The sequence below is a fragment of the Caretta caretta genome, chromosome 3 (assembly GCF_965140235.1).
Source record: "Caretta caretta isolate rCarCar2 chromosome 3, rCarCar1.hap1, whole genome shotgun sequence".
Lineage (NCBI taxonomy): Eukaryota > Metazoa > Chordata > Testudines > Cheloniidae > Caretta > Caretta caretta.
The window spans coordinates 184,989,147-185,012,584 of NC_134208.1; the positions used below are offsets into that span (position 1 = coordinate 184,989,147).

The window sequence follows — 23,438 nt, forward strand, 5'->3', positions numbered from 1 at the left end:
ACTATCCCCTTTCTGTGCTGCTTGGGCCCATACTATGTCGGACTGCTGGGTACTCCACACAGTAGAAAGGGGATACTCCCTCCAATTTTCGTCCCTCCCGCCCTTTCAACCCCCTTCCCCATCTCTCTTTAGGGACCCCACTCACGAGCAACTCCTTATGTAGGAGGTGCACTCACTCTGATCACTGGGGGCAGTGGAAGAGGTTTCTCGGGAGCTGAAGGGCAAGGACTTCTATTCCCGGTATTTCCTAATACCAAAAGTCAAAGACAGCCTCAGGCCCATCCTAGACCTGCAGGAACTCAACAGTTTCATAAAGAAACTGAAGTTTTGTATGGTCTCTTTGGCCTCCAACATCCTTTCCTTGGATTCAGGGGACTGGTATGCCACCCTCAACTTGAAGGATGCTTACTTTCACATTGCAATTATGCTGTCCAACAGAAGGTTCCTCAGGTTTGTAATGAACCACAATCACTCCGAGTACACAGTTCTCCTGTTCGGCCTCTCAGCGGCAGCTCGAGTGTTTACCAAGTGTATAGCAGTTGTGGCTGCGTTCCTGCGCAGGCGACCGGTACAGATGTTTTGTGACAGATTTATGTTACCAATCTGCTTAGGGCATCAGGTGATCAGGCTGAGGCCGCAGGATCTTTAGGGGAGGAGATGAAGGAGCACACGAAGTGAGTAAGTTTGAAAGCTTTATTAATAAAATAACAGCAGTGAGTGCTGGGAATGCTCCCACGTCACTCGGAGGAAGAAAGAAAGCGCTAGTGTCCAGGCCCGAACAACTTTCATATTCACACATGCATGACCCGAGGCTGGCCAAGCCTGGGTGTAACGTGAGAAGAAGAGGGGGAAGGGTAAATGAGAGTTCTGTCCTGTGCACGGATCGTCCAGGGTCTGCTGTTGATCTCTGACTTGCTTCAGCTCTTGGGAGGGTTTTAAGCTCTGGGTTCTTATGGGGGCGTTTTGTCCAGGGACCTTTGTCCCCCGTGCTCTCTGTACCAGTCCAAACTGGCCTTCTGAGGCTTCCTTGGCTTCCCCAGAACACATCGGCTTGAGGGTTGTTATGTCCCCATTCACTGACCTTCGCATTCTCACTAGTTTTTGAAATCCCCTACAGTCTTGTTCAGTTTACTGTTCTGTTCTCATGGCTGGTCAGGGTTGGAATCCAGGCCCCTGTTTTTCTTGGCATCAGAGAATCTGCTTGGGTGCGTTGGCCTTGGGCGGCTGGAGTCAGCTTCTTATCTTCGGACCTAGCTGGATCTTCGAGTTAACCCATTCCTTTCTCCCTTCCTCCCCTTTTGGCCTCTCGCAGCCCGCAAAGGAATCTTTCACTCCACACTCACACCTTCAACCCCTTCCAAAATCCTTTCCCATGCATATGCCTATATAGGCGTCAGCGATATATAATGCTGGTGCTTACCCAGGGGACCCCATAGGGGGGCAATTTTACCGTGACTGGGACAGTCCCATGGGACTATTTTATTGTGACTGTGACAGTTTCCCGTACCTCAACGACTGGCTGATCAAGGGCTGCTCCAGAGATCAAGAGGAGCCACAAATCGGGTCCATAACAGTGACTTTCAACAAACTGGGCCTTCTCCTGAACGTATAAAAGTCAACTCTGTCCCCCATTCAACGGATAGAGTTCATAGGGCGGTATTGGACCCCACACAGGCCAGGGCGTACCTCCCAGAATTGTGGTTCCGGGTCCTGCGCGACATTATTCGAACAGTCAAGCAGTTCCCTACCACTACATCAAGGAATTGCCTGAAGCTTCTCAGTCACATGGCCACTTGTACCTATGTGGTGCAGCGTACCTATGTGGTGCAGCACACCAGGTTCAGACTCCAGTCACTTCAATCATGGCTGGCCTCAGTTTATCAGCTGGTTTGGGACAATTTGGACAAGGTTGTCACTCTGCCTCTGTCATAAATATAAAGGGAAGGATAAACACCTTTAAATCCCTCCTGGCCAGAGGAAAAAACCTTTCACCTGTAGAGGGTTAAGAAGCTAAGATAACCTCGTTGGCACCTGACCAAAATGACCAGTGAGGAGACAAGATATTTTCAAAGCTGGAGGGGGGGGGGAACAACGGGTCCTCTCTGTCTGTGTAATGCTTCTGCCAGGACCAGAGCAGGAATGCAGGTCAGAACTCCTGTAAAGAGTTAGTAAGCAATCTAGTTAGATATGCGTTAGATTCTGTTTTGTTTAAATGGCTGATAAAATAGGTTGTGCTGAATGGGATGTATATTCCTGTTTTTGTGTCTTTTTGTAACTTAAGGTTTTGCCTCGAGGGATTCTCTGTGTTTTGAATCTGACTACTCTGTAAGGTATTTCCCTTCCTGATTTTACAGAGGTTTTTCTTTTACTTTTTCTTTAATTAAAATTCTCTTTTAAGAACCTGATTGCTTTTTCATTGTTCTTAAGGTCCAAGGGTTTGGGTCTGTGTTCACCTATGCAAATTGGTGAGGATTTTTATCAAGCCTTCCCCAGGAAAGGGGGTGTAGTGCTTGGGGGGATATTTTGGGGGGGAGATGTTTACAAGTGGGCACTTCCCCTGATATTTTTGTTAGACACTTTGGTGGTGGCAGCATAAGGTCCAGGGACAAAAGGTAAAATAGTTTGTACATTGGGGAAGTTTTAACCTAAGCTGGTAAAAATAAGCTTAGGGGGTCTTTCATGCAGGTCTCCACATCTGTACCCTAGAGTTCAGAGTGGGAAGGAACCTTGACTGCCTCCTCCGGTTCTCGACTCCCTCTTGTGATGGCTTGACCCACAGGTGGTGTGTGCGGGAATTCAATAGACAGCAGCCATCCCTCTCGTTGGTGACGGACGCTTCAGCATTGGGGTGGGGTGCACATCTGGGAGACCTCAGGATGCGAGGTCTCTGGTCTCAGGTGGAGCTCGCTCTCCACATCAATGTCAGAGAGCTGAGAGTGGTCTGCCTAGCATGCCAGACCTTCTGAGTCCAGCTGACAGGGAAATGTGTATCGTTTAAGATGGACAAAACCACAACGATGTTTTATATAAACAAACATGGGGGTGCACGCTCTTCTCCCCTTTGCCAGAAATCCCTCAAGCTGTGGGACTTCTGCATAGCTCATTTGATACCCCTGGAAGCGTCGTACCCCCCCCCGGCAGGTCGCATTTGGATAGTCGTTGGCACTTCAGACCCCACATCTCAGATTGCTCAGTCTGATGTGGACAGTCTAGAGCAGTGGTTCTCAAACTTTTGTACTGGTGACCCCTTTTATATAGCAAGCCTCTGAGTGTGACCCCACTTATAAATTAAAAACACTTTTTTATATATTTAACACTATAATAAATGCTGGATGCAAAGTGGTGGAGGCTGACAGCTCGTGACCCCCATGTAATAACCTCACAACCCCCTGAGGGGTCCCGACCCGCAGTTTGAGAACCCCTGGTCTTGAGAACTTTCTGTGCTATTAGGATCATTCTCCCTTTTTGCTGCCTTTAAGGGATCTTTTAATTTTCTGCAATGTGATCTAGAGAAAAATTGATTTTATCTTTTTAAAAGTTTCAGTCTTCTGCATTTATTGTTATTGGAGCATCAATTGATTCTTTATTTTCTGTTAGTAAGGTTTGTTTTTTTATTTTTAAAAGCAGTTAAGCAACTGAAGCCTTAACTCCATGAAGTTGCTCCAATTTAGAAATTCAATCTGGTGCTCAAAATACTGTGCTCCATCCTCCTTTAAAATTTAAAATTATTATTCCTCTAGATAAGTGGTTCTCAACACATGGCCCGCACAGAGCTGCAGCCCATGTGACATTCTCAGGCCATAAAGGTAGTATATATATTGTGGAGACGTGGCCCCCATAACACAGAGCAAGCCGCATATATGGCCCACAATGGTAAATAGGTTGAGAACCACTGTTCTAGATGTTTGTGTTCAGTGTGACAATTTTGGTTGTAATTACATCAGGCAGAAATAAAAGGGGAAACCACAGCCTTTTCTTATAAATATCCATTCATTACAATTCTTAGTGAAGGAGAGATCATGAGGACTTTGTCCGTCTTCATCTCAAAGTAAATTTCAGCTTTAAAGTAATCAAATGATCTTTCCCTTCTTTCTATCTCAGTTTGAAATATAACAAAAAAAGGATCTTACACTCTTTGTAAATGGTCCAAATCTTTAAACTTTGTTTGGAAAAGGACAAAAATATTTTGATAAAATGTTCCCCATATGTTTTGGATCAGCACAGCAAGGCAAAGCCACTTCCAAAGTATCACTTTATCAATAAATTAATTCAGCTATTGTTGAAGCATACCTCCAAAAAAAGGACCCTTGTCTCCAGTCAGTAAAAGCCCAGCAGAAAGGGGTCAGGGAAGTTGAAGTACTTTCAATAGAAGAGATTTGCAAAGCAGCCACCTGGAAGTTAATCTACTCATTTACTAAGCACTATAGGGTGTACTTCATTGTCTCAGCTAGTCCAAGTGTTAGCCTAATATTTCTGAGGGCTTTAATTCAGGAACCCATTTTTTAAAATAATTTGAGGGGGATATTTTTTCCTCTCACTTTTTTAGCTCATTGGCACTGTTGTTTAAAGCCTACTAGTATGGATTAGTGGAGTTGCATGCTTTAGAAAAGGGAACTTTTCCCTATCTGTAAAATGGGTTTGAGAATAGCTCCAGTATTCATATACCCACACAGTTATTTTGTATTCTTCATGTAAAGCGGTTCTGTCAGAATTTCAATAGAATTAAGCTTTCTTGGTTACTGTGTGCGCTAGTAGCAATGACCTTATATGATGAAGACTTGGATTTGTCTGTCTGTCTGACAATCACCTGTTGAAAGTGAAGACCCATTAGTATGGATTATTGCAGCTGCTCTAACAGAAAACCATTGTATAGGTAAAGTAAATCATCTGTTTCATCAGTCTTTTTGGTATCTAAGGGTTAGTTCTGTAAGAACTATGTAAATGGGGGCAGACTTAAATTAACAAGACCTATTTTTCCAATTACATCTATTAATAGTCAGACCTTAAGTGTGCAGAATTTGATGGGGGATGAGGACGTGTTGGAGTATCTTAGTGAGTGTTTTGTATGTGTGTGAAATCATAGTTATACTTGCACGCTTTCCTAAAGCTCTGTTTCATCCCTTTCCTCCCTTTGCCTATAAAACTGGATTGGTCACTTTTGGAATTTGATACCTCTTCTGAATATCAGAAATTTTCAGTGTACACACTTTTGGGTCATGAAAAGTAAAATATTTCTTCCTAGTATCTCGCCTGTGGGATTTCTTGGTTCATATTTATCAATTTCTTTCTGACAGTCACTTTTTAATGTAAGCTTTACTAGATCCTGGTGAGAAGGACTCCCTATATATATATTTTTTCCAGAGATTACTGGGGACTGATCTCCCTAAGGTGGAGGCAGCAGGACTGAAGCCCAAAGCCTGAGCCCCACTGCCCCGGGAAGGTGGGGAATTCACTGTCTGCCTTCTCCTTCAGCATTGTACCCAACATGTCTCCAGAGGGGGGCAGGGCCCCACTGCTGCTGGCGGCTCCAGCATTCAACACCAAGGCAGTGTATCTGGGAGCAACAGGGAGTCGGAGGGGCTGCTATATTGGCCTCCTTCCCTCCCCCACCCCCAACAGCCCAAGAGGCGGTGGCCACAAGAAAAGCCTCTAGTGCCCTCATGCAGCCACAGTGGCCGCATTTGAGAAACACTGTGCTAGGGAATATTTTTGGATGGTGCAGTTTGGTTTTCCTTCGTGTGAATGTCTCCTCCTTCTCATTCCATTTCAATGAGTTGTGCAGGGATTGCTATTGTCTGGTTCTTACCTGGAGATGGTGGGAGCAAAGGAGAAATGGAGATTCTTATGTCTTCTCCTTTCAGGCACCCACTCTAAGGCAGTGGCTTTCAAGACTACTGTACCCCTTTCAGGAGTCTGATTTGTCTTGCATACCCCCCAAGTTTCACCTCACGTAAAAACTACTTGCTTACAAAATCAGACACAAAAGTACAAAGGTGTTACAGAACACTATTACTGAAAAATTGCTTACTTTCTCATTTTTACCACATAATTATAAAATAAATCAATTGGAATATAAATATTGTACTTACATTTCAGTGTATGGTATATAGAGCAGTATAAAGAAGTCATTGTCTGTATGAAATTTTAGTTGGTACTGACTTTGCTAGTACTTTTTATGTAGCCTGTTGTAAAGCTACGCAAATATCTAGATGAGTTGATGTGCCCCCAGGGGTACACGTACCCCTAGTTGAGAACCACTTCTTTAGGGCTACGAACAGTCTGGCTTGAAGGTAATAAAACATTAATTTAGAAATATATTTCTACTTTATCTTCAAAACAAGACAAACTTAGTGTTAAGAAATCCTTACACAGATATAAAAAACCACAAAGTAAACAATGTACTGTATCTTCCTCAGTATGTTAGTAATTAAAAAGATAGACTTGCAGTAACTGATTAACATCAATGATCTTTTTAGGTCATTTTGTTATCAATTGTGTAAGCTATTTTCAGGAATTAACTTGCTGTATGTTTTGAGTCTCAAGTTTAAAAACCTAAACTGCTCTAACAAGATACCATGGAGTGGTTTTTTTTCTTTTGCTTTTCATTGCATGTAATATGCTGACTTTAAAAATTTTTTTTTTTAACTTGAAACATACCTTTCTACTTTTCTTCCCTCCATTTGGGAAATATTGATTTCTTACACTACAGTAACAATTTTCCATATGCTCTAAGATTATGTTGGTTGTAAAAACAATATTTAAATTGTGCTTTTGTAGAATGGAGGTAGGGTTGTATTCGGGAGTATTGTGTATGTTAATGAAATGTTTTTTTGTTGCAGTGAATATTTACTGTTCAGAATATATTCTAGCAATATGTATTGCATCCTGTCACTGTTCTTTAGAAGACTTGTGCTATGTTTTATGTCAGATTTTATCTTCATATGCTCCTCTTTATTTAAAAAAAAAAAAAGTAAAGAAGAAACAAGTGTAAAAAAAAATCTTTCTGAGTTAGAATTTTTGGAGGAATAAAAAATTCTCAGCCTAAAACGTGAAATTGCCAAAGGAAACTAAGGGTTTGTTTTGCTTTTGAGTTGGTTGGAAAACACAATTTTAGTTAAAACCGATATAGCATTCTTCATGCTCTTTGCTTTTCAGTGGTGCAGTAGTAGTGAATAACAAATAGCTCTATGTATTCCACTGAGTTGTCATAATCGATGCATAGACTGGAGTTGGAGCCTTCTGCATGCGTGCTCACTGTTCCCTTTTCTTCCACAAGTTGTTGTCTTCAGGAAAGCAAAGCATGACAATAGTCACATCCTCATGATGTGGTCTAGGCTCCACAAGCTTTGTACTTGGATATCCTCATCATGATATTAGAAGTTCTATTCCTGTTGTCAGTATCTTTCTTATTTGAAACTCATTCTATGGAGAGGGCCAAATTCCATATTTAATTATAGTGTTTGTGGGCCTCAAATAAGTTTACAACTAAATGTCCTCCTCAGTCTACAGCAAAGTTTCCACTGATACCAGTAGAAATTTTCTGGTGGAATGTGGCATTTGTATAGCAAGTAAAGTTTTAGTTATTTAGTTGTACTTTGTTGTCAGTCACTACCACTAAGTGGGGAAAAATATGCTCCCCTTTAGGACCACTGCTATTTTTACCCTTTGTTTCTCTTCCCCATATTTCATTCTCTGTCTTTCTCCCTCTTTTCCGTCCTTACTTTTGTCTTTTCCCTTGCCCCAGATTTCCTTCTCTACTCTCATTCTCAATTCCTGTTCCTAGGGGCTCCAGTCCTGCTCCGTTCCCTGTTCTGTCCACTAAAATTAAATAGCTAAAGCTAGCATTTAAAGTGTTGCCATTAATCTTTACAGCTAACACATTTAATGATGGTAGGGAAGTTTGTTCTTCTTCTTTGAGTGCTTGCTCATATCCATTCCATATTATATGTATGTGCTCACCACATGCACTGGTGCTGGAAGTTTTTTCCTCAGTGGTATCTGAAGGGGACAGGCTCTGGTGCCCCCTGGAGCAGTGTACACATGCCGCAGTATAAGGAGCGCCGCTGGCTCCTCCCACCCTCAGTTCCTTCTTGACGCCCCTGACGATGCTGGAACGTCTGCTGCTTTGGCTAGCATTGTTTCTGCTGAACATTTCTTGTAAAATAGTTAATAGTACCCTCAGTGTTAGTTCTAATTTAGTTGGTCCCGGATGGGACTCAGCCTAGTTAGTCATGCCCTCCAGGCAGCTTAAGACACTGCGGACTCTGCAGCTCGTACCAGGGCCTCAGCCATCTCTGTGTGGCGGGTATCCTGGCTGCTCCTCTCTGGTCTGTCAACTGAGGATCAGCAGTCTATGCAGGACCTCCCCTTTGACGGCCAGGTCCTGTTTTCGGAGCAGAAGGACAGCAAGCTGCATGGGCTAAAAGACTCCCACACTACCCTTAAAACTCTAGGACTGTGTACCCCTGGTCCAGTCCATAAGCAGTTCAAACTGCAGCCATCTCAGGGCCAAGGGAGCCAACCCTGGCAGGAATTGCCCCACAAAAAGAGCAGGGGCTTCAAGCAGCTCCCGAGCCACCCCATCTGCCCAAGCGCGCTCAACCTGTACTCAGCAGGAGAGGAAGCAGGCTTTTTTTAGGGTGCACCGAGGGTGACCTACTAGACTATACCCCGGATCTATCTTTCCTGCTGGGTCCTCAGTACAGTGGCGCAGGGTTAGACCCTCCAGTTTCTTTCTACACCTTGCTCCCACCCCCCCTTCCCCGTCCCTCTTCAGGGACACCTCTCATGAGAGTCTCCTCACGCAGGAGGTAGAAGGTTGCTGCAACTGGGTGTGGTGCAAGAGGTTCCTCACGAGTACAGAAACAAGGGGTTCTGTTCTCAGTGCTACTTAATCCCAAAAGCCAAGGGCGGTCAAAGGCCCATCCTGGACCTATGAGAACTCAACAAATACGTACAGAAGTTGAAGTTCCACATGATCTCCCTGGTTGCCTCCATCCCCTCCCTAGATCTGGGATGCTGTATGCTGCCCTCTACTTGAAGGACGAGTACTTTCATATAGCAGTCTTCCAAGGACACAGGGGCTTCGTACGTTTCACGGTAGGATTGGGCCATTACCAGTTTTCAGTCTTCCCTTTCGGCCTAGCGCCAGCACCGAGGGTGTTTACCAAGTGCATGTCGGTAGTAGCGGCTTACCTCAGTCGTCAGGGTATCCAGATCTACTTGTACCTCGACAATTGGCTGGTCAAAGGTCAGTCCTGGTCCCAAGTCCAAAGGGATGTTGCGGTGTTGCAGGCCACATGCCGGTCCCTGGGCCCTCTGCTAAATGACAAAAGGTTGATGTTAGGTCTGGTGCAGAGGATAGAGTTCATCGGAGTGGTGCGTGATGCCACCTGCGTCACAGGAAAGGTTCCAAGCATTGGTGGACCTCATCGCAGGAGTCTCCGCATTCCCCCTGACCATGGCCATGGTTTGTCTGCGCCTGCTGGGACACATGGCAGCATGTATGTATGTCGTCTGCCATGCCAAGCTCCGGATGCGGCACTTACAGCAGTGGCTGGTGACAGTCTATTTCCAGTCCAGAGATCATCTGGAAAAGGTTGTTACCACCCACTGATGACACTTACCTTGCTGCAATGGTGGACCAATACCAGGGCGGTCCTGAAAGGAGTTCCATTTGACAGCTCTTGTCCCTCCATTAAGTTGATAGCAGACGCCTTGGACCTAGGCTGGGAAGTGCACCTCAGCGAACTCCAGACCCAGGGCACATGGTCCCCGGAGGAGATGATGTTGCACATAAACGTCAAAAAAACTCAGAACGGTACGTTTGGCCTGTGGGGTCTTTCTACCACACCTGGCGGGCAAGGTGGTGAGAGTGTTGACGGACAAAATGGCCTCAGTGTTCTACATCAACAGGCAAGGGGGAGCACGCTCGTTGGCTCTCTGTGGGATTTCTGCATCGAGTACGTGATCCATCTGTCACCTTCCCAGTGTCATGAAAATGCTGGCAGATTGCCTCAGCAGATCCTTTTTCTCTCACCACGAGTGGTCACTCCATCCGGAAATAGCCGGGATGCTCTTCCAGAGGTGGGGAATTCCCCCAGGGGACCTGTTCGCCACCAGAGAGAACAGGAAATGCCATCTCTTCTGTTCCCTACAGGGTCTGGGCAAGGACTCCCTCTCCAACACCCTCCTCCTGTCATGGTCAGGGGGCCTGATGTACGTGTTCCTGCCAATCCCGCTCATCAGCAGAGTCCTGTCAAAGATCAAAAGAGACAAGGCCCAAGTCTTCATGATCACCTCGGCATGGCCGCACCAACATTGGTTCAGCACACTGATGAACCTGACGGTGACCGCTCTCTGGCTCTTTCCCCACCGACGGGATCTGCTCTCTTACACCCCATCTCACCCCCCTCTATCTCACGGCGTGGATGCTGTGTGGTTGAATTTGGATGAGTGGGTCTGCTCTAACGAGGTCCAGCAAATCCTCCTGGAAAGCAAGAAAACGTCCACTTTGCCAGTTAGGTTGATCTAGTGGAGGAGGTTTTCCTGATAATCTATTGTAGATTACTTGCTCCGTCTTAAGAACCAGGGGCTGGCCCAGTCTTCCATCAGGGTGCACCTTGCGGCTATCTCCGCTTTCCACCCACCAATTCAAGGTTAGGCGGTGTTCTCGCATGACATGTCGGTCCGATTCCTCAGAGACCTCGAGAAACTCTTCCCACTGGCCCGAGCCCCTGCCCCACAGTGGGACCTTAACTTGGCTCTTCTAGTCTCATGGACCCGCCCTTTGAGCCTAGGGCTCCTGTTCCCTCTCCTACCTGTTATGGAAGGCTGCTTTCCTTGTGGCCATAACATCTACAAGATGACTGTTGGACCTTAAAGCCCTGACATCAAAGCCGCCGTATACGGTGTTGTACAGGGACAAAGTTCAACTGCGACCCCATCCAGCCTTTCTGCCAAAGGGTGTCTTCCTCCCATGTTAATCAGGACGGCTTCCTCATGGTGTTTTGTCCCAAGCCGCACACCACTAGTGAGGAAAGGAAGCTGCACGCCCTGGACGTCAGACATGCTCTGGCGTTTTATCTGGAGTGTACCAAGCACTTCCGCAGGTTGACCCAGCTATTCATCGCGACAGCGGACAGGATGAAGGGTCTTCCAGTGTTCTCAGAGAGGATTTTCAACTGGATCACCTCCTGCATCTGGATCTGTTACGAGCTGGCATAGGTTCCTCCACTGCCAATTGTGAGCGCCCACTCGACCAGAGCTCAGGCATCCTCGTCTGTCCTCCTGGCACATGTTCCCATTCAGGACATATGCAGAGCCGCGCTGTGGTCTTCAGTTCACACATTTACGGCGCACTATGCCATCACTCAGCAGGCCAGAGATGGTGCTGCGTTCATCAGAGATGTGTTGCAATCTACATGTCCGTGAACTCCTACCCACTTCCAGGGCTACTGCTTGGGAGTCGCCTAATATGGAATGGACATGAGCAAGCACTTGAAGAAGAAAAGACAGTTACCTTTTCCGTAACTGGGGTTTTTCTAGATGTGTTGCTCATGTCCATTCCATAACCCACCCTCCTTCCCTGCTGTCGGAGTTTCTGGCAAGAAGGAACTGAAGGTGGGGGGTGCCGGTGGCGCCCCTTATACCACAGCATGTGCGCGCTGCTCCAGGGGGCGCCAGAGCCAGTCCCCTACAGATTCCACAGAGGGAAAAACTTCCGGCACCTCTGCATGTGGCGCGCGCACACACCTAATATGGAATGGACATGAACAACACATTTCAAAGAACAAACAGTTAAGGAAAAGGTAACTGTCTTTTTTTTTAGATGCATTGTTTCAAACTCTGCAGAGTTGGGAGGAACATACTGCATTCATTAATACTTTTCATATTTCCTGGTTTGTTTGTTTTTACAACTATGAGGACTAGAAATTCACTTTAAAAAAAGGTAATGGTTTATTATTTGACTCCAAAACAGCATTATAGATACTTTAACTTGCTCTGTCCCAAACATTTTGGGCTATTTTACAGGATTGTCCTTTAACAACGGATAAAGTGTATCTGACAGGTAGTCATAGAATCATAGAATATAAGGGTTGGAAGGGACCTCAGGAGGTCATCTAGTCCAACCCCCTGCTCAAAAGCAGGACCCATCCCCAATTAAATCATCCCACCCAGGGCTTTGTCAAGCCTGACCTTAAAAACTTCTAAGGAAGGAGATTCTACCACCTCCCTAGGCAACGCATTCCAGTGTTTCACCACCCTCCTAGTGAAAAAGTTTTTCCTAATATCCAACCTAAACCTCCCCCACTGCAACTTGAGACCATTACTCCCTGTTCTGTCCTCTTCCACCACTGAGAATAGTCTAGAACCATCCTCTCTGGAACCACCTCTCAGGTAGGTGAAAGCAGCTATCAAATCCCCACTCATTCTTCTCTTCCGCAGACAAAACAATCCCAGTTCCCTCAGCTTCTCCTCATAAGTCATGTGTTCCAGACCCCTAATCATTTTTGTTGCCCTTTGCTGGACTCTTTCCAATTTATCCACATCCTTCTTGTAGTGTGGGGCCCAAAACTGGACACAGTACTCCAGATGAGGCCTCACCAATGTTGAATAGAGGGGGACGATCACGTCCCTCGATCTGCTCGCTATGCTCCTACTTATACATCCCAAAATGTATTGGCCTTCTTGGCAACAAGGGCACACTGCTGACTCATATCCAGCTTCTCGTCCACTGTCACCCCTAGGTCCTTTTCCGCAGAACTGCTGCCTAGCCATTCGGTCCCTAGTCTGTAGCTATGCATTGGGTTCTTCCGTCCTAAGTGCAGGACCCTGCACTTATCCTTATTGAACCTCATCAGATTTCTTTTGGCCCAATCCTCCAATTTGTCTAGGTCCCTCTGTATCCTATCCCTGCCCTCCAGCGTATCTACCACTCCTCCCAGTTTAGTATCATCCGCAAATTTGCTGAGAATGCAATCCACACCATCCTCCAGATCATTTATGAAGATATTGAACAAAACCGGTCCCAGGACCAACCCCTGGGGCACTTGACACCGGCTGCCAACTAGACATGGAGCCATTGATCACTACCCGTTGAGCCCGACAATCTAGCCAACTTTCTACCCACCTTATAGTGCATTCATCCAGCCCATACTTCTTTAACTTGCTGACAAGAATACTGTGGGAGACCGTGTCAAAAGCTTCAAAGATAAGTTCAAGTAGCCTCTGTCTTGGCCACACAGATTGTAAAGATGTTCTGGTGTTGGGTCTAGTCCAAGTCTGTTCCCTAGTGCAGGGTTGTCCATTAGAGCTGGTTGAAAAATGGGGAAACAATTTTGGGAAAACTTCAAAGTTGTGTCCATTTTGCAGGATTCAGAATGGAAAATTTTTCATTATTTCAGCATATTTCACAGTTATTTTTAATTCAAATGATTTTCCTTGTTTCTTCCTTGTTTTTTCCTTTTCATACTGAGTGGAATAAAATGAATGATGACATCCAGTTTTTTTCATTTTTTCTTTTGCTACTTTGTAACTTTTCAAAACTCCAATTTTTTTGAAAAGTTAGAGTGACAAAATGAAAGATAAAAATGTGAAGTGAAAACCCTAGTCAGTCATTCATTCTAATGAATTCAATGGCAAAAAATTAATAGGGGGGAAACAAAACAAAATATTCGAAGTTTAGGAATCTTTGGTTTTGATTTGAAAAAAATGAAAAAAAAAATTTTTTTTTTTTTGGAGAAGTTTTTCTGTTTGGAAAAGAGGCCTTTTTGTCAAAAAGAAAGTTTCGAATGAATAGCTTTGGCTAGCCCTACTGTATTGTCATGAAAATTATTAGTACTTAACAAGATTTGTGGAGAAAGAGACTGAATTCAGGGTGAAGCTGAGAACCAAGGGCTTATGGCTGATCCTCCTTTCACTGATAAAATAATGATGTGCCTACTTTCCAAATTTTTCGCTAAGGTGGTCCCCAAATACCTCTTTAACCAGTCCAATAATTGTCTAGACCTTTTCCCTAGACTTTACAGTTTATGCGGGAAAACTAAGGTACATATTGATCTATTACCTGGACAAGTTTCTATAAGTATCCACAGTTGATTGTGATATTTGCTGGTCTTGTGGTTGGTGTATAAGACTAGCAGTCAGAGTAGTGGCCTAATTTTTTTTTCTTTCAGGGTGTTAAAGACCTCTTTGACTTACATTGGAATTGTACCTATGCAGTCTTATGGCTTACCTTTTGTAACTGCTTTTGAGATGTCTGATAAGAGCTGCCATTATTAGAGGTAGTAATAAAATAATGTTATACTCTCATAGATCAATATATGTTTTTAACTTTTTCTTTCTTTTTAATAACCGAACAATAGCAATTTGTTTTGTGAGATTATATTGATTTTTTTTTCTTATTACATAATATACTTAATGTAAGAAATACAAAGACATCTTGTACAAATAATCTGAGGCAGAGAAATGCTCTGTATTTATAATTTTCAGAAATCTGCTCTTGTGGTCACAGGATAAAACTGATGATTAAAAATGACATATGCTTCAAGAGGTGTGCTTCAGAGCATAAATGATATTCTGTTGAAACAAGTGTATATGTGGTAATCTTCATAGGATAATCTAAATTGGAGTCAACAATTTTATTATAATGCACCTTATTCTTGTTGTCTGATCCTAATAATTAATACTTATTGATAACTACTTAACTTGAAATAGAGGCTCTCACAGAATATCTCTAGTCAATGTATTATAGACACCAGTTTTGCATCTCTTGTTAAATCTGAGTTGCGTTTTGCCCTTAAAGCAGGAATTCATCCTCTGTTTAAGCTCTTTTGGGTAGAGACTGTCTCCTATTTTTTGTGTGTATAACACTTAGCACAATGGATTCCTAGTTTCACTGGTGTCTAGGCACTAATGTAATACAAATATAATAAATACTACTACAATGTTGTGTGGATGAAGAATAAGGTGTATCCCCCCCGCAAAAGTTCAGCATTTATACTCTTTGATTATAGAATTAGTTTGTGAAAATTTACAAGTAAATAAGTTAAAGCTAATATGAACTCAAATTTTAAATGAGTTCTTAAAAATAAATAAATAAAATTAGTATTGTAATGCTTATTTTTGGTCCCAAATTTCAGTAATGGAATAACTCAGACATTTCAAACTTCCCATATAGTTAAAATTCATTGAAATCACATGCCTAGGTTATATTTGAAGAAATTAGGTTGTAATACTGTTAAGTTACTGATTGTGCGTAATTTATTAGACATATAGACTATAGCGGTCAGCAGTTGAGGTCACTCTTAACTTTGACATCAGAATTAACTCAACCAATCGTTAACCTTCTTCTGTGGCTACTTTGGCTTGTTTCAATCCTATTGATTATAGTGAGTCCATAGCAGGAGACACTTGACTTGTTTGAAGAGTTCTCATTAGTAGGTTACTATAGTCACAATTGCATTGGCTCCTCAAAAGTTCCTAGGCCACAGATTTGCTTGGCCGTCAGTGCTTGAAAGGTTCCATATGCCTCTGCTGACTTTGCTCCAGAGCACAGTCAGGCAGTATTACAAGTGGGGAGGCAGAGGGGAAGCTTAGTAAAGGTCACAGAAAGGGCCCTTAAAAACAGTGATGTTCAGACCCAGGGGATTGGGGTCCTTCCCTGCAACCTAGCTCTCCCCTTCATGCAGCGCCAGACTCCCTAACAAGGCCCCTTTCCCAAAGACCTACAGTTCCTCCAGGCCTACACAAATCTTGCTATTCCTCTTACCCGTATCCTCTCATTCAACTCTCCTCTTTCTAACTGTATTTAGATCTTAAATTGCTCTGATAAAAGTATAGTGTATGTACACGTGAATCTTACTTTGCACTTAAGATCTTTTTTTTGAAAGTTTTAACCCAAAAATCCAAGATGTCATTCCTTTGTATATCATAGCCACCTCTTTTTCCATATTTATATAATGTAGATTATTTGATCATATAGAAGGTTTTTAAAGTCTTCCATTGACTCTTATGAATCTCACTTTTGGAGATGTATATACATCTTCTAATTCTAGAGAAGTATTCTGAGACATGCTCTCTTCCTCCAGATAATCATGGTAGAGGAAAATAGTTACTTATAAAGAGAAGGAATATGTCCTTTCCTCTGTCTTCACGCTATACACTTTTTTTTTAATAGTGTCATCCTAATATTTTAATTTTTATTTTGCTTAAACTTTTGTTTTTTCTTGCAGCAATGACAGCATCTTTTTATCCTAAGTGATTATTACTGGTTTACTTTAAGAACCAGAGTGGGATTATCCATGAAAATCTTCCCCCTCTCTCCAGCTGTAGGAAGATGAAACTGCTGAGTTGGGAGTTTTTCAGTTTTTTCTTTCTGTCTCCCTGATTCTTTTTTCTGTTTCTTATAGTAGTTTGGAAGTACTGCATTAATCAGTGACACAAATTCTGCAGTAGTTACAGCCTCATTCTTTAGAGAGCCACACCTAGTTTTATTTTATTTATGTATGTTGCCTGTGTGTCCACGTTTCTCACCATTCGTGGCATTTTATAGGTGAAACAATTAACATCATCTGGTGCTGGTGGAGGGATGCTCAGAAATTTCAAGTGACATAACAGTGATCCCAGATTACTTCCGACCTTTGCATATCCTGCAGAACAAAACTTTTTGAGACTGTAAAGTTCTAGGCTTAAGTGGGATTACAGTTTCTATTTATGAAGAACCAAGGGATCTACTCTATAGTTTGAGACATGGGCATTATTACAGGGCTGGTTGTTGAGTCCCCTTTGGCTACTCCATGGGTTAATTCTATTACCAGAAGATGGTGACAGATGAAGGGAGAAATTAAAATATTAAGGCTGCATCTACACTAATAAATTTTGTGGCTGTAATTCACCATTGGTGGTAACATAAACTGGATTCTAGGCTAGAGGAGGCTGGTAAAGCCTAAGGCTCGGAATCGGACCCTACTGGGATTCATAAATCCCCTGTTTAGCTGCCACCAAATCCTGTAGGCACCTAAAGTCATTTGATGCCTACATTTTTGCAGTAGAAGTTCTCTAGGCACTTATGTTTCTGCCTGTGTGCATGTGCACTGCAATCCCAGTGTGCAGGCCCAAGGCAGTGCATAAACTGGGGGAAGATAGGTGTTCCTCTTCCTAACTTGCTTTTGGGCCCTGATCAGGTAAGTGTACTCAGAGCTTGCCTAGCATATGGAGCATATGAAGATGAGCTTACACAAAACAGCCTGAGGAGTATGAGGAGGACTTCCCTCATAACTTTTAGTTCAGTGATTAGACCCCCAGTTCCATTTCCCCTTCAACTGAGACAGAGAAGGCATTTAAACAGGGATTTTCCACTTCTCATGTGAGTGCCCTAGCCACTGGGCTATAGGATATTCTGATGTGGGTCTCCCTTAGTCTCTCCAGTCTGAAGCTGTTCAGTGTGGATAAATAATGAAAGAATCATTGGGCCAAAGAGAGAGCAAGCATCAGAATGACTCTCTAGCCTGGTTAGAGCACTCACCTGGGAGTAGAAAGCCAGGATCCAGTCCTCTGCTTCAATAACTTTTAAACATTATTTACCCACAGTGGAATATCTTCAGCAGAAGAGGTTGATGGAACCTTCTCTGCCCCCCACAACCAGCAGAATATCCCAAGAACTCTTGTCACTGGGCTAAATATTATGAGGGAGCTTCCCCCGCCTGGGCTTCTTGCAAAAACAGCATAGGCTACTCATGTCAAGAGAGAGTTTGCAGCTGAGAATCCCAGGCAGAGGGAGGTGCCTCCACTGCAGCCTGGACTGAGGAACCTATCTTTGTGAGAGGGGCAAGACTTAGCACACACTCCTCACCTTGGAATCTCCCATTGGCTAGTTTAGGTGGGGACCTGACCCAGTGTGCTGGATTTTGTGATCCCATTTTGATGCACAGTTCATTGTACAGGAAGCCTGAACGTCTCACTCGGTCTTTGTGAATTGCAGTGATATTCTAGACGCCTATAAGTTAGGTTTGGCAGTGCTCAACTTCATTCATGAATCTCGTCCTTAGTCTCTTTGCACATCAGTTCCCTATCTGTAAAATTGAGATATTAGCACTTCCTCACCTCACAGGGGTGTTGTGAAGATAAATATGGTGAAGATTGTGAGGTGCTCATATACTATGGTAATAAGTGCCATATAAGTAGCTAAGATGAGTAGTTTAATTATGGCTATGAAGTTTGCTGTTTTTGGGGGGGGGGGGGGGGTTTAAATCCTGTTTTCTTACAGGGCTCAGTCCATCTCCTTCCAGCATCTCTGTGACCTGACAGTTTTTCACTAAGGCTTTTGGGTGAAAAGTGATGGTTTACATAATGGATAGAGAAATAATAATGGGGAAAGAACGTCAGAAGTATATATTTTTTTTGAGAATTTTCTTTCACGTTAGTTTGAAATAGCTTTGCTTACAAAAGTATGCATTACCCTCTCTATATTATGCACATATTTGACAATTTTTAATGTTTTTGAAATAATGATATTAAAATCTTGAACTGTGAAGGATGGCTTTTGTTTTGTATTATTTTTACTCTTAGATTAAGTGCATTGACCACAGACTATTTAGCATATCTTACACTTGAACAAAAAAATTGGGGTTTCCTCAGTAGATCTCTTCCTGCACAGCCTCCATCTCTCACTTTTATTCCATATTTCAAGTTCAAAATGGTTTAGAATGAGCGAGAACAGATATACTAAGGTGAGTCCAAAAATCCTTTCCTCAGTTAAGCTAAAAGTGTGTTTTCTGAGGAGGCCTATGTAAGAAATCCAGGTTTCTTTACTAAGTAAGAAAGAAGCACCAAGTTTATATATTGACTTCCACATGTATTTGTTCTTGTAGATTTGTTTAATGTGTGTGGTACAATGTCGTGAATAAATGATTTAATTACTGAAGTATTAAAACAATTCCTTTCTCATTGCATTAAGTGTATTCCTGTCAGAACATTTTCATGAGGTACTAGCATGAAATAAAACAGCAATAAAACAAAAGCCCTATAAATGAAATTTATCATACTATTGTTCTTGGTTTTATTAAGGGGTTGGAGGGAGCACATACTTATTACTATCATCTTCTTTGTGTCTTTAGCCAAATAAACAAAAAACAAAGCAACTTTTTTCCCTCTTTAGGTAATGCTATGCTGGTTTTCCCCTTCTGTAGTAAAGAGCTAGCACATTGAAATGCACCATACCTGAAATGCTTAGGGAACCCAGCCTTAAATTTGGTGGTAAATATGATGATAAAGTAGATGCCTTCTTGATAGCTTATGGTTAACTTACAACTTTTATATCTTTTACTGTAAAGGTAATGGTATGCAGAAGTAAAAAGCACTGAAACTTAAAAGTGAACTCTTCATTAGCACAGTGAATAATTTATTTGTCGATAAAGTTAAAGTAAACCCTAGAATAAAGGACACTTCATAAAATTATAGCATAAATATTATGTAAATACAAAGAAAGAAATGGGTTAATGTGTAGAAAACAATTGAAAATAAAAATATATAGAGTATACATGAAGATGAACTTGTGCATGCACGTCTAGCAAGTGGATTATTGTGGCATCTTTCTGGCTGCATGTGCTTAGAAAAGCAAGTCGTTGATGCTGGTAGATGTTTCTTTTGTACCAGGAAAATACTAATCAAAACTTCCTGCACACTTTTTTAATGAGTTTGTGGAAGCTGTATAATTCAAATTACTGAATTTCCTTTTGATAGATGATGATGTACCTGCAGATATGGTTGCAGAAGAATCAGGTCCTGGTGCACAAAATAGTCCATACCAACTTCGCAGAAAAACTCTTCTACCTAAAAGAACAGCTTGCCCTACAAAGAGCAGTATGGAGGTAATATTTTTTTTATAAAGTATATTTTGTTTTCAGGAATAGGTGGCTAACTCTAACACTTTTACAAGTGCCATAATGTCTTAACTAATTCTTATTTATATGGTTAAAGGGTGCCTCCACTTCAGCTACCGAGAACTTTGGTCATCGAGCTAAACGTGCTAGAGTATCTGGAAAATCCCAGGATTTATCAGGTAATATTTTTGGGGGAGGGGGAAGATTGGAGAAGAAACGTTTTGACTACAACAGGGATTCTCAAATTTCATTGCACTGCAACCCCCTTTGGACAACAAAAATTACTACACAGTCCCAGGAGGTGGGCCAAAGCCTGAGCCCCACCGCTGCAGGTGTGGGGGCTGAAGCCGAAGCCCAAGGGCTTCAGCCCCAGGCAGGGAGCCTGTAACCTGAGCCCTGCCACCCAGGGTTGAAGCCCTTGGGCTCCACCTTTGGCCGTGGGTGGTGGGGCTTGGGCGTGGGCTTTGGCCCCAGGCCCCACCAAGTCTAACAGCAGCCATGGTGACCCCAATAATAAAACAGGTTCACGACCCACTTTGGGGTCCCCACCCATACTTTGAGAACCGCTGGACTACAGTGTTGCAAAGAACGTTTTTTTTTTTCCTCAGATAGATAAATAAAAGAAAATGACGTGAGAGGAAAAAACAAGTTTCTGATTGTTTGAACTTAACTTTTGGAAGCTTATAGGTGTTCAGATTCGGCTTTTAAAGGTGTAAAGGCACACTGGTTAAAAAGTATGTCTACACTAGAAAACCTTGCTGCCTGAGAACAGGTGCCTGTGGCGAGGGCTTGGCTTTATTGGTGGTGCTACCTAGTTGTTAGGTCATTAGTTCCCAGTTCTCCTCAATCACTGGCATCCCTCGCCAGCCATCAGTCCAACACTGTGGTGGTTCATCTTCCGCTAGGTTGTAACTTGGCCTTCTGGCCCACATCGCTATCTCCCCCTTCCAGACTAAAAAATCCAATAAAACATATAGAGTTCAACAACCCCACAACAGAAAGGATCTTCAGCTCACCTCCAGACCTCTGGATTGGTACACCCTCGATTTGAGACTTACAATGTCACTACCCTCTCCTTTCCTCCAAGTTTATGCCCCCTACCCAAAAAGGGTAGTTGTTAGGATATCCTGGACCTCCATCTCCACCAGGCACCAACCAAGGCCCTATGAGAGGCAGTGATAGCAAACACCCTGGAGTGCTTCGGGGCTGCCTTCCTGTGCCACTTCTTAATACTTGCTTCCCCACAAAGCCTCAAAATCCTTCACTTAGAAATCCAACAGAAAATAACAAAAACAACTGAATCTTCAGTACATCTGGGCTCAGCTCGTAGCCGCCTTCTTTACAGCCTAGCCCCAGTTTCAAACTGGCCTAAGTTCCTGCATTTCACTCCCACTACCTGTCTAACATTGCACTCTCTGTCTACCTACGGTTTCAGGCAGGCTGCAGTCCTTGATCAGCCTCCATCTCCAGTCAGGCTTCCCTCAGCCCAAGAGACAAAGCTTCCAGCTACCTTTCTCCTGGGTCTTTTCCCTGGCCCCTTCTCTAGGGGCTGGAGTAGCTGCCATTGTAGGCACGTTCCTTGCAGCCAGGACCTCTGCTGTACCCTTATTCAGGAGCCCCCAATATAAGTCTCTCCTCCTTTACTGTCATGCCCTGTCTCCCTCATGCTTGAGATGCCTAGCTCCCTTTTAAGCTCCTTTTCCAGCTGGAGCAGGCTCTGCAGGTACAGCAGAACCAAATCATCTGAGCCCAGAACTGCTCCTTAACCCCTTCTGTCCTAGTGTTGGGTTTATACACCTCATCACAGTGATAAATATGGCTCTCCATACTCCTCACTCAATTGATGTTAAATGGTGGTTCTGCTGGTGTAGAATAGGGTCAAGAATTCAACACCTTGTGTAAGAAACAGAATGTTGACAAAGACAGGAGAAGAATCAAATGCTGCCAAGTGGGTTTCCTTTCTTGCAGCTGGAGCGATATCCTTCCACACACCCACCATGGCCTCTCTCCCCATCTCTCATGGCTTCTCGAGATACTGGATTCTCTAACATCATTCTCTTTTGGTGGATCTTCCCTGCACTTCAGTGTGACCATATGCCCTGCTTTTCACACTGTTGGATCCACCCATCATGTCACAGCTTTTTGTGGTGCTCATTTTGCATTAAGAATTGGAGGGTGCCGTTTCTCCTTTGTGGGCAGTGCCTCAAAACAGAGGACACAACAATGCTTGTGTATCTCTCTTACCCCATCCGTTTCCACTCTCCCATGCATGTAGTCTGTCATCTGTGTTCCTCTTCATTCTTTCTCAGCATCTTCCGTTTCCTATTACCCTTACCACCATCTTCTTACCTACTTGCTATCTCTCATTAACTTCCCCTTCTCCTGTTTTGTCAGCAAGATCTGACCATTTATCTCTGAGTCCTTCCACTTCTTATCAAAACTTGGTTCTTTTTCACTAACTCAGCATCTGTTGTTTTTCTCCCCTATGATTCTCTTTATCCTTACTCTCCAAATCTGAAGCTCATGGAGTTGGCACTAGGCTGCTCCTCCACCCGTTCTGTAACTTCTAGCTCTTTTTGTTTTGTTTTTGTTTTGCGGGGGGAGGCCACTCTATTTGGTTCTTCTCTCTGAGTGAGTTTTATCTGCCGACCCCCAGTTCTGACTTCGATGTGTAGCTTTATAATAATAATTATTATTATTAATAAATCCTTCCACCCCCATCTTCTACCCTTGAAGTTGTCTAGAACAACTTCCACAACTACCAGTGTGGTTCTACTTCTGCAATTTCTTTTAACTTCGTTTGATCTCTAACTTTATACCAATTCCTCTACTCTCTTTTGACTTGGCTTTTGTGTCTGTCTCTGTATGTCACTGTCTCTCACCAACTCTTATTTATTCTTCAACCTTGTTTGCTCTTCCACACAGCTTTTATAATATTCATTACACCAACCTTTCTGACATCTCTACTGCTCCTAGACAGCTCCTTGTTCCATGCTGTAAGCTTTACTTCTGGTTACATTTTTTTCTGCTGATTTCCTCTGTTGTACTCTACACCATATCTATCCCTTTAATCCCTAAGCTTGATTCTGTCCCCCATTTTTTAACCACTGCTGATCACAGTGCTGTGCATCTTTGGAAAAAGCATTGAGATTATGCAGACAGCTCCGGCATGGAATTGCTTCACACATGCTCACTGTAAGACTTGCAAACCATGGTTTATGGGCCCGCAGACTGTTATGTAGCAGTATTCTTAGTAGACAAATACACGCCAGCTACAGATCAGACTTTCCAAACTGTGGCTAAAAAGGCCTGTCCCTGAACCCACTCAGTCTGCCAGCCCAGATGCTCTCATTCTCTTCCTTGTTCAATTTTTTGTTCCATATTCTAATTTTGTAGGAGTAGTAGCGGTGTGTGTGTCTGTGTGTGTAGTGGGTTTTTATTTTGTTTTAAAAGAGTAAAAATAATCGAAGATATTAGTGGAGGGGGCTAGTAAAGGTGTTTCTGGGTTGCCTTTGGTGGAGACAGTGCAGTGTCACTGAGGACCAGTTATCATAG

At 43.2% G+C, this 23,438-nt stretch overlaps 1 protein-coding gene across 4 annotated transcripts in view; it reads left to right on the forward strand.

Annotated features, from left to right (window-relative positions):
- FBXO11 (F-box protein 11) overlaps positions 1-23,438 on the forward strand; it is a 203,683-nt gene that overhangs the window by 62,172 nt on the left and 118,073 nt on the right. For all 4 annotated transcript variants that reach the window (XM_048842941.2, XM_048842942.2, XM_048842945.2 and 1 more), the window contains exons 2-3: positions 19,744-19,871; positions 19,981-20,062. In XM_048842941.2, the coding sequence (XP_048698898.1) occupies positions 19,744-19,871; positions 19,981-20,062 (210 nt within the window). The remainder of the gene's footprint in view (positions 1-19,743; positions 19,872-19,980; positions 20,063-23,438) is intronic.